The following is a 10,821-nucleotide window of genomic DNA, read 5'->3' as shown; positions in this document are numbered from 1 at the left end:
GGATGAGTTGCCTAAATGCAGATGTGACTTTGTGTTTGTACCTTTAGGAAAACTGGTTGCTTTCATAAAATTGACTTCAATTACTGTTTGTCCTTTGGAGCAACACTGTCGTCAAACACAGGAATTAACCACATGTTAGACTGTCTGACATGTTTCCTCTTTATGAGTAACACACAAAACATAGTTTTTGAGTCCAATATAACTTACTTGTGGAAACACTCCACGTGCAGCTGATGTTAGTTTAACAAAATGAACAGAGTTATGTTTGGTAAAAACATCAGCACCCAGCTATTTGACAGTAAAGATATCTTTTTTTTTACTGTGTTGCAGGTTCTTATTTTCATGCAGAACAAGTAGACGTCAATAGGTGTGCTACAACCAGGTGAGTGTTTTTATTTTTAAAGTGGTTGCATGTAGTAAAAAAGGTTTGAAACTTCAAAAAATGTGAACTAGCCAACATCTTTCTTCTGGCTGACTTCTTCACGAAGGGGTAACTTAATCACCATCACCTCCCTCAAAGAAACTGTGCTCAGCAGCAAAGGTACGAAAGGACAAAAAAACAGGACCAAAGGCAAGAGTAAATACTGGTGATGAGACAGCGTTTTGGCTGGAAAGAGTTGAAATCTGATGCACAACTTGAAACATTTCTTCTGGATTGGTCAGTAAAAATCTGGCATTGTTAATGTTGTGGATGCAGCTAATTTTGGTCATTGGTCACTGTGTTTGTTGTGTTTGCTACCATGTTTGGGCTGAAAACAAAGCTAACCATATAGTGTAAAGTGGACACATAAACTATACAGACTTGTGAGCATGTGTGCACTGTATGTAATTCTGTATGTAATCACTCATTATAACTTTATACTCATAACTTTATGAGTACTTATAACTCTGAAACACTTGTCAAAGTCATTCTTAAACAATTCTAATACTAATTCTTAGTAAATCTTTCTTCAGATAATTATTATTCATGAATATCTCACATGAGTCTTTTTGTATGTTTAATTGTTCTGAGAAAAACTGAGTGGAAACATTCAATTAACTTAAGTACAGTTCAAATGGTAATTGAACTGTTATATTTTGAGTTTATTTTACATGATCTAATTCAAAATGTGTAGGGACAACTGGATTTTTATGATAATTCAGTACCAAGGAATACCATTTAGTTTTTTAATGTATGTAAATACATGTAGAAAAAAAGAACAAAGCAACAAAATCTTCCTTTAAAACAAATTAGCTTTGTTACCAGTTCTAAATGTACATTACAACACAAATTGTATTTGTAACTTATATTATAGTGATAAAATGTTCTACTATGCACAATATCATGTATGTACAATTTAACTAATTGGACGTGTAACTCGGTGCAGGATCAATAAAGCAGACAGAAGGATGGGTAGAATGCATTCTCTCTGGTTTATTCAGGTTCTTTAGGAAGAATTCTGTTTGAAATTACAAAATGCACTTTTAGAAACAGCAGAGATAGAGAAAGAAACAGAGGAAGAGAAAGAGATGGTGAGAGTAAGAGAGAAAAACAGAGGGAGAGAGAAAGAAGGGACTTCATAGTCAGAATAAATGGGAATAACATCACCAGATTCAGGTTCAGGCAGCTCTTTACTCTCAAAGGAATTGTTTTTCATCAAGGAAAAGTTATGTATGCATTGCCCCCCCTTTTTTTTAAATCTTTTTTTTCTTTTTCAAGTTTTTTCTTTCATACTGTTAGTTAAGTGTTATCTATCCTTGTTGCCCCACTATTTTTCCCCCGTGAAAGAACTGGCAAATATAACAAACAAACATTCTTTGATTTCATCACCAAAGTCATTTCCATTTTTTGTCAGGGTGATTTTTTTTTCCTTTTTCATCTTTTTTTGGTCAGGTTTTTTACATTTTTTGTTTTTAAAAATAGAAGAAAAAAGAAACACATTGCTCTTAAAAACATCTATCTATATATATTTTTACATATATATATACTTTTTTCTTTATATTTAATATGTTTTTTATTTCCTGAAGTTGACTTGTTACCCCACATAGTGGCATGCACATTGCACATGCAAATCTGTAATTAAATACTTCTCTTTTATCTTAAATTATCATGTATGTTTATTTTTTCTCTTTTTTTCCCCCAACTTGCTGAGTGAATCCTGTATGGTTTTCTACTGTGGCACTGGTTTGATTTCTGCTGAGTTGAGCGGTGGATGGTGGGCATTGTGATGAGATGGATGGTCGGTAGTTGCCTCAGAGAGTTTCCCCAGTGCATCTCTGCACCAACAACACTTTTGCTCAGCTGGTATTTTGAGCCCTTGAAAGAATATTTAACCTTTTGTTTGTAATTTTTCTATTTCTGGATGGTATCAGTTTTTTGGGGAAGGGTCTTATTGAGTTTTCATATTTGGAGCAAATCACTGTTTGTGTGTAACTGTTGACACTTTTACTCCTTTTTTATTTTTCCTTTTTCTTGGTTTGACCTCACTGTAGCATAATGGTTTACTTTGGCCAGAGAACTGTAAGCCAGCTAAACAAACAACAAGCTTTAGATTTAATTTGTTCCTCACCTTTTTTCCCAGTTTGCGTTTAGAAATCAAAAAATCTTCCCCCCACAAATCACAGAGGGACAAAGTTTAATAGCATAAAAAAATAATACAATCTAGGCTACATAGGATTAAAGAAAAATTGTTCTGGTCTCTAAATCTTTTGGCACCCTCAGATTATTTGAGATACATCAGCCTGTAGCGTCCTGAACGGTGACTTTGAGAGTCAAACGCTGAGGACAAATCCTCAAGAAGCAACTCGTCTCCATTGGGTAGATGAAAACAAATGGAAAAGACGGAGAGGAAGGAAGAAAGAGGATGGCAGATAGATGGAAACAAAGAGAGGGGTTTTCAGGGTGGTAATGGCGACTTAAGGAGACACTTCACCCATGTCTCTGACGAATCAATTTATTGGAAAATTAAGGAGCTGAACAAGTTTCAGGGGTACAATTTATAATCATACTCGACCTCTATAGGGAGGTGCAAAGGAATAATTAAGAGAGCGTCAATAAATTATAACCTTTTGTTGATGTAGCCTCACAGCTAAACTGAGTGAATGGTTGAACCTCAGCTCAAAATACAAACTAAATGTGACTGCAAATTAATGTGAATGTTAACCTGTCTGCTACATATGTCTCCAGCTGACAATATTTAACTAAATTTTTCTAATGGGCCAGAAATCGGTTATTAGTTATTTTATCTTCTCTCATAATTCCATAGAATATCTTCTAATATAGAGCGGATCAAAAAATTTCAATGTGCTGAAGTGAAAAAATTTGTGCAGAAGTCATCATTACGTGTCCTAAAACCTGCTCGGCTCCGAAAAGATATATCAGACACACAGTCATGCAGTAGTCAGACGTTCACAAACGAAACACACCCACACAGACAGACAAGCATGAACTCACTCAGTCTTTTCTATCGATGATGATGAAAGCTCAATCCTGCAACCCTGTGTTCACAAATGATATTGCAATGCATCGGCAAAACCAGGATGAGATGCATGGACAAGACAGAAGAAAGAATCACAGTGAGATGACAACAGAAATAATATTCATAAACTTTATGGAATATATATACACAAGAATTACAGAGCCAAAATATACATCAAATGGCATGGGACATAGTGCGAAGATGGGTAAGACAAATGACATGATTATCAATCAACACCCTTCCACACTCTTTTATACATACTCGTACATCCTCCACTCCCTATCCTTATCCATCCAGGCCGGGAATAAGTAAGAATGAGGATTGGAGGAGGGAGGGAGATGAGGACATCCGATGTGTGTGCTGTGATCCGATGTGTGTACAGTGTAAGGCACTGAAGGTTACCTACTGTAGCTGATGGTGTAAGGACACACTTGTACACACATGATAGTGGGAAAAAAAACCTCACACATGCACACACGCAAACACACATCAAGCGCTGAAACGATTAGTCGAATACCTGATTAGCAAAAGAAAACAGTGATAGATAGATACAAAGAATTTATGTCTGACTGTTGTGATTATGAATTACACAACTTCGGAATTTTGATGACTGTTTTTCAGGTTAATTTATTAATTCGCCTAAGAACGTGTGATGTTTACTGTGATATATTTGTGATATATATTTCTAGTTATTTTCCGTTACATCTTGGTTTGTTTCGCCAGAGAGTCTGGAGAAAATAAAGTTTTATGTTTGTAAAAGTACTGCTGATCATCTCTAACGCTTTGTACCTGTAATCACACAGTTCTAAACAACAGATGAGCATCAAAACAAATTTCGGACATTTTACTCACTACTAATTGACTAATCAGTTTCAGCTCTGAAACATTTACACGTCTCTCCATCTGCACAGACACATACAGACTCTTAAACACTGTCTTAGAAACCAACACACATGCACACACAGAGTAAAATGTCTCCCTGTCGCAGCAGAGGCCCCGCCCCCCTCACATTGTGACTAAATGTGGATGGGTTGAACGTGAAAAGTGGTCCAGTGCCATTGTGAAATTGTGTATCAACATTACTAAAACCTCTTTTTGCTGCCCCCACAAGCCTCCAACCCTCCACCCCAAACAGTACCCCTACATCTTTAAAAATCAGTCTCTCAAAATCTGATAACCCCCCCCACCCCAACCCATAACCCTTTGCTTATGACCCCTTACACACATACACGCATGCACACATATAGTGCTGTACAAAGGGGAGACCACGGCGTGGCTTCAGCTACATAAGCACAACTTTTGGCAGCACTACTGTACATTAATACCCACTGTATAGTTTTTTTTTTTTCAAAAGAGAGCCCTTTTTTGTGTTTTTGTCCACACGTTGCCACACAACTGTCCCACTGACACAATTTCACAGCCGACTGAGCGGATGGGTGGTGCATTTGCTTGTTTTTCCTTCATCCCAGAGGGAAGAAGAAAGGAACAAATGATTAGTCAGACGTTAACACTAAAGGGTGGCAGAAGCCAGAGGTTAAGACAGAAAGCAGATGCAGAGAGGTGATGACTGAGCAAAAAACCTTGCAACCCCCCCCCCCCCCCCCCCAACTGCGTTCAGTAAAATAAGAGAAACCCCAACAAAAAGAAAGATCAGATGCTCACTTTTTTTGTTTTTGTTTTTGGAAAAGCACACACACACAACATGCTTTCACACAAGGGCAGTGTTGTGTGTCGGCCATTTTGGATCCGCTGTTACAATTTTGGACAAGCAAGTGGTGACATGGAGCCAAAATGGAAGTTGTTTTTTTTTCCTGCAAGTCTTTCAACACATTGACGCTGAGTGTTGGTGTGCTCGGCAGGCTCTTAATGGGGAGATGAAGGGTCAGAGTGTGTAATGTGTGCAGGTGAAAGGATAGAGGTGGGGTCAACATTACAACGTCTGATGCCATGCCAGGTAAAACCATACAATAACTCAATCTTAGACCTGCTTGTTTTGTAGCTGTCTTTTCCCTACGTAGGCTAACTAGCTACCTAACTCTAGAGGGACCTGAGAAGTAAGCAAACAGCTTTGAACCTCTGTAAACCTCTCACTACACCGCCTGAAACTGGACCCAGGACATCTCTGGGATGGACACAAAATGGTGCCATGCCAAAGCCAAAAGGGCTAGCCAGCTAGCAGGATCTGGAAGTTATGGCCATTGAGTCTTAAAAAGTCAAAACTACAAGGCTCTGATTCAAACTGTGAGGATATCATATGGTTTTTGGCAACTTTTACAAAAATCAGTGTTTGAATGGGAGATTTAAATAGTCTAGCACATTATGGATGTGATATTAGTTTCCCTGCATCAAGCATAGCCTCTTGACTGCTTCCTGACCGTGGCCCAGTCTCAATATTCCCACTCTCCCAGTTTCTATGCTAGCATGGGAGCCAGTGGGACTTGATTTTAAGGCGTAGTGTGGTTGATCTCAACTACTACAGAGGGTAAAAGGGGGATGGGGGGGGGCAGAGGAAAGCGACTATGAGTGAGGAGGTTAGGGGGGTGACTAATGTGATTCAGATACAGAAGGCACTGTGGCTCTGTAAGGGGCTTTGGAGAAGAATCCTCACCTGCCGCAACCTCTCTTGATGGAAGGTGAGGACAGAGGGGTTTCTGATATTTACCCCATCACTTCTGCCAGATTAATAATCAACAACCCCCTCCCCCTTCTCATCCCCATCTTCCCTTTGCTATGCTTAACTACATGGTCTGATGGCAACGTGTCTCAGAAGAGCAGAGAATTTTGTAGAAGGAAAAGTGATTAGCCGCAGGAGGGAGGGAAAAAGACAGCGACAGACGTTTATGAAAGAAAGCTAAATCACTATGGGTGTGATGTCACGTGATGTGCAAAAGTAGCGTGACACACGTCATCTCAGATTCTGGTGATTCTTGCTTCATGAATTTGTTTTACAGTACCACAGCGCTGCAGTCTCTCCTCTGAAACTGAATTGTGAGGATGCTCATGAAGTCTGCATAGAGTCAAAACACGTGTACTGGGGTTAGTTTTCTGGCTTTTGCAACTTCAAAGAAAACGGCAGGAAGTTTCAAGAGAAGCTTGATTCTTAACAGTGTCATGAGCATGATCAGTAAGCAAAATAAATAAATATCAGAAACTCTAATTATACTCTTTATTTTTTTAAATCTAACTACATCTACGGTATTATATATATATATATATATATATATATATATATATATTTATCTGTAGGTAATAAGCTATCTTTATCTATCTTTTATAATTTTGTCCTAGAGTTATCGAATAATTAATAATTACTGTCTCTCATAACAATAAGGATTAAATTATTATTCCTAAGTGTTTCTATCTGTAAAGTGTTTTGAGTGCCTTCAGTGACACTCTCTTGCAAGCTGAAAGAGCAGATATGAAAGCAAATTATTTGAAAAAAATATAGATGCAGAAAGAGAGTTCAATGAATACTGAGGTGGGTTTTGTCAGAGAAGGATTCAGCTTTGCTACAACCTCACATAATTGGACTGGGGTGATCTGCGAGAGGGAGCTGAGGGACCTGAGAGAAGGGGTTGAGGGGTGGGAAGGGGTGGTCAGCATTGGCACAGATAAGCAGACAGAAGAGTGGACTGACAAATGGACGGATATGGCATCTCTCAGGCCGCATCCATGTCTCCTGACAAGGAATGGGGCTTGTATATCTTGTGAAGGACATGAGTGGAGTAACACTGCTGGATTAAACACTAGAATATGTCCAAGAGGCTGTCCTGTGGAGGGGGAAGGCAGGGGAATAATGTGTGCTGATAGCTGCCCCCTAGTGGCAAAAACAACACCGGGTAACACTGACTGACACCAACCCTGTACCGCCAATGCTGTGCTGTCATTGCTGGCAACTTATCTCACTGCGAAACTACAAAGCCCAACTGAGGGAAAAGCTTGAGAGTCACTGTTTTTTTTTTGTTATTTGGCAGCAAGTGTGAGAATGTCAGCCTTGGTAGAACTTCTGTGAAGTCAGCTTTCACACTCTCGGTTAAATAAAATGTTCTACCACTTGCTTTAAACATGAGTAACTGATCTTTGGGTTGGCTTGACAAGAGGACTGACCCCATGGGTCATTGCAGGTCAGATACTGAGACTCCCCTGACCTCCACCTCCACAATTCTGGAGAGAGAGGGTATCTTGCGTTACAACACGCAATGCTAATAAGTGAATGTTCCCAAGCCATCATTGCCCTAAAATGTTTCAAGAAGGCATCAGGAACCCAGTAAACGTCATTGAACAGGGGTTATAAATGTAAAGGATGCAAACAAGATGGACATAGCATATTTGAACTCCAAATAACATGACATTTTTACATCAACGGTTCAATAAATCAGTCAGTCATGACCAGTATCATCGTCATTATAATTTTGCATTGACTTTTAAAATTGTTATTCTTATAACTGTCATCAGTAACAATAATAAATCAAGTCTGGTAGAGGTTTGCTTCTCTCCATTCTTTCTCTCTCTTGTTTCTCAAGCACAACAGGACATTTTACTGTGACTCTGCAGTGTTTTTTTGTCTCTTCATAGGTCGTAGAAACTGAGCTTTCAGCTGAAGACAGAGACAAAAAAAGCTGTCAGTCTGTTTCAGGTAAAAAGAAACCCCAAAAAAATACTTTTGTGAGAGAGAAAGAGAGTCGGAAAGAAGTTAACTTCTTTTGTAAACCTAAATGTTATGTTTCTTATAAAGCCCCCAGGTCCCACCCACACCACTTAGATTTCCTCTCTAATATGTATTTTATCAGTCATGCAGGTTTCCATCAAATTTTGGATTCCGAAAAAGATCAAAGGAGGCTGAGCGAATGCAACAGAAGAACCAAGCTCCAATGTCCGAAGAATAACAAGAAATAGAAGTAATCGATAGAAGAAATACTGAAGAAAAAGTCTTTTTCCCTATCCCTCCTTTCCTCTCCTCCGCCCCATTCAACCACGTGATGTCATTTCCTGTCAGGTTATCCTCCTCCGTGCACTGGGTCAAGTAACAGAGGAGGAAGAGGCTTGACAAAGTCTCGGACTAACTTCTCTAGTTACCTGAGCCCATCCCTCCAGTGCGCTCGAACTGGAACTGAGCCCACATTGTGCCTCATCCCTCTCTATTGCCACCTCCATCTGGACAGGAAGTGATGTCACAACAGTTCCATCAGCATTAAGTGAGTACATAACAGTAAACAGAGATGATAAAACTCATCAAATATCAGCCAGCGCTGTGATTGGCTGGTTTTTGCAGTAAAGGCGGAGCATCCTGGTTCTGTCTCTTGGAAAGGAAAAAGATTAAAGATAAAGTGGATGTTCTCCCTTTTCTTTTTTCATTGTTTGTCATGTAAAGTTTAACTGTGTTCTTCATTGTTCAAGTTTGATTTTCTGGAGGCATAGCTTGGCATGTAAGGGTTGGGGGTCCTGGCTTTTTATTTATTAATTTTTCTTTAAACATATCTGTCTTGGAACAGAGTAAAAGCGTTGGGTTCCTTGTTCCAGCTTGTTTTCATTTTACAGTAGTAGTCTGGCCAGAGATAGATAGCACATATCTGACAAATCTAAGCAATCAGGCGTCAGTCGAGGCAAAATGCTATTAGGCCTCACAAACCGCAGTGATCACAGCACTTTTTTAGAACCTCGTGTTCCTCCACTGCTTTCTATTCCCACACCTCTCTCTTCCTCTTGCAGCCTGGCCTTGATGGTGAAGGCTATTTCTGGGGAGTGTGGTTCTGAGACTGAGAAAGGCAGAAGTAAACTGTGCTCTGGCCTTATGCAAGTTCTCTTGGCTTTGTCTTTTTTATTTTAACCATGTGCCGCACTGTCACTGATTTAATTCTTACACAAAATGCACAACAGGCTATTTGCAGCACCTTCACCCCCTACCCTCCACCCCTTCCTCCTGTTTAGAGTCTGAGGGGTGAAAGTAGAGGGTTTTGATGGTATCCAAAACCTTCCAAAAACTCCACCACCCCTGCTTTATTAAACGTTTCCTTCTCAAGGCCAGAGCACTGGAGGTGGGTGTTCTTCTATTCCTCTGCTGTCCATATTTCTTGCTTTGTGTAGTCGCTAGCACCAGTCATCCTCGTCCGTCTCACTATAAGGTTCATGCAGGCCCTTGCGGGGCCCTCTGGCATGGGGAGGCCGGTGATGTGGATGGGGTGGTGCCCCTGGTGGTCCTCGACGATGTGGGGAAGGTGAGGATGAACGGTAGCCATTGGGTACACGACGTGGATGTGGATGAGGAGGTGGAGGGGGCCCATGGCGGGCAGTCCTGGGTGAGCGTGGGTGTGGGTGAGGATTTCCACCATGAGGGTGAGGGTTCCCATGGGAGAGGCTCTGTTCGTAGGCAGGAGGCTCATGGTGCCGCTCATACTCATAATCTCTCTCATAGAAGGGCCCATCACCCTCCAGGCTGTCCCCAGGCGGAGGCCCGCTCCAGCGACTTCGGTGAGGAGACCTGGGTGAACCGTGGAGGGGTGAGCGTGGGGACTGATGCCTAGGTGAGCGGGGTGAACCATGCCGAGACGAGGAACCCCCATGGTGTGGAGAGGTGTGGCGGGATGGGGGTCGGTGGTGGTAGCCTCTATCGTGGTCTGGTGGGGAGAAGTGTCGAGGGGAGGGCGAACGTAATCGACCTGGCCCTGGGGGGCCATAGTTGGACTTGCGGACAGCGGGGGAGTAGGTGACATGTGGACGTGGGACAGCGGGGGTCTGCGGCAGCTGGCGACGACCTCTCCGTGGAGTGCTGGTCCCCGAGGTGGAGGGGACTGGGCTGCCGCTCACCGAACTACTGCCCTACAGCAAAATGTAAACAAGGAAAATCAAAACGCACCACAACAACAACAGAGACCAGAAAAGAGCAGAGTGGTGGTGGGATAGATAGATAGATAGATAGATAGATAGATAGATAGATAGATAGATAGATAGATAGATAGATAGATAGATAGATAGATAGATAGATAGATAGATAGATAGATAGATAGATAGATAGATAGATAGATAGACACCATTGAAGATCATTCCAACATATTGATGAAGCAACAAATTGACACCAAGAAGCAGCGCGTCACATTGAAGAAAAATGGACAGAGAGAGAAACAGTGACAAATAAAAAAGCATAACAAAAAAAGAGAGATTGATATTCATAAGAAGGGGTATGAAAATAACTGTGAACTCTAATTGGATAAATGTACATATACTAATGTGAGAGAAAATGCAGACGTTAAGGATAACTGTAACTGTATCAGGCAAAAAGATTTATATCAGGAGGAGACAAAAAGACAAAAGTATGAGACTGTTTTGAAAAACTACTGTAAACATTTCACAACCCTTTATGTAAATC

General features: G+C 40.8%; 1 protein-coding gene across 10 annotated transcripts in view; it reads right to left on the bottom strand.

Moving 5' to 3' along the window:
* Positions 1-1,394: 1,394 nt before the first annotated feature.
* The window catches only part of cacna1ab (calcium channel, voltage-dependent, P/Q type, alpha 1A subunit, b), a 133,058-nt gene continuing 123,631 nt past the window's right edge, over positions 1,395-10,821 (bottom strand). For 9 of the 10 annotated variants that reach the window (XM_072384603.1, XM_072384605.1, XM_072384602.1 and 6 more), the window contains one exon: positions 1,395-10,274. In XM_072384603.1, the coding sequence (XP_072240704.1) occupies positions 9,546-10,274 (729 nt within the window). In that variant the 3' untranslated portion in view covers positions 1,395-9,545. The remainder of the gene's footprint in view (positions 10,275-10,821) is intronic. The other variant, XM_072384611.1, reaches the window with a different exon arrangement.

Source organism: Leuresthes tenuis, unplaced genomic scaffold (assembly GCF_036924035.1).
Source record: "Leuresthes tenuis unplaced genomic scaffold, fLeuTen1.0.hap1 SCAF_4, whole genome shotgun sequence".
NCBI classification, from domain to species: Eukaryota; Metazoa; Chordata; class Actinopteri; order Atheriniformes; family Atherinopsidae; genus Leuresthes; species Leuresthes tenuis.
The sequence above is the reverse complement of the archived record's forward strand: the minus strand, read 5'-3'. Positions and strand labels throughout refer to the sequence as shown.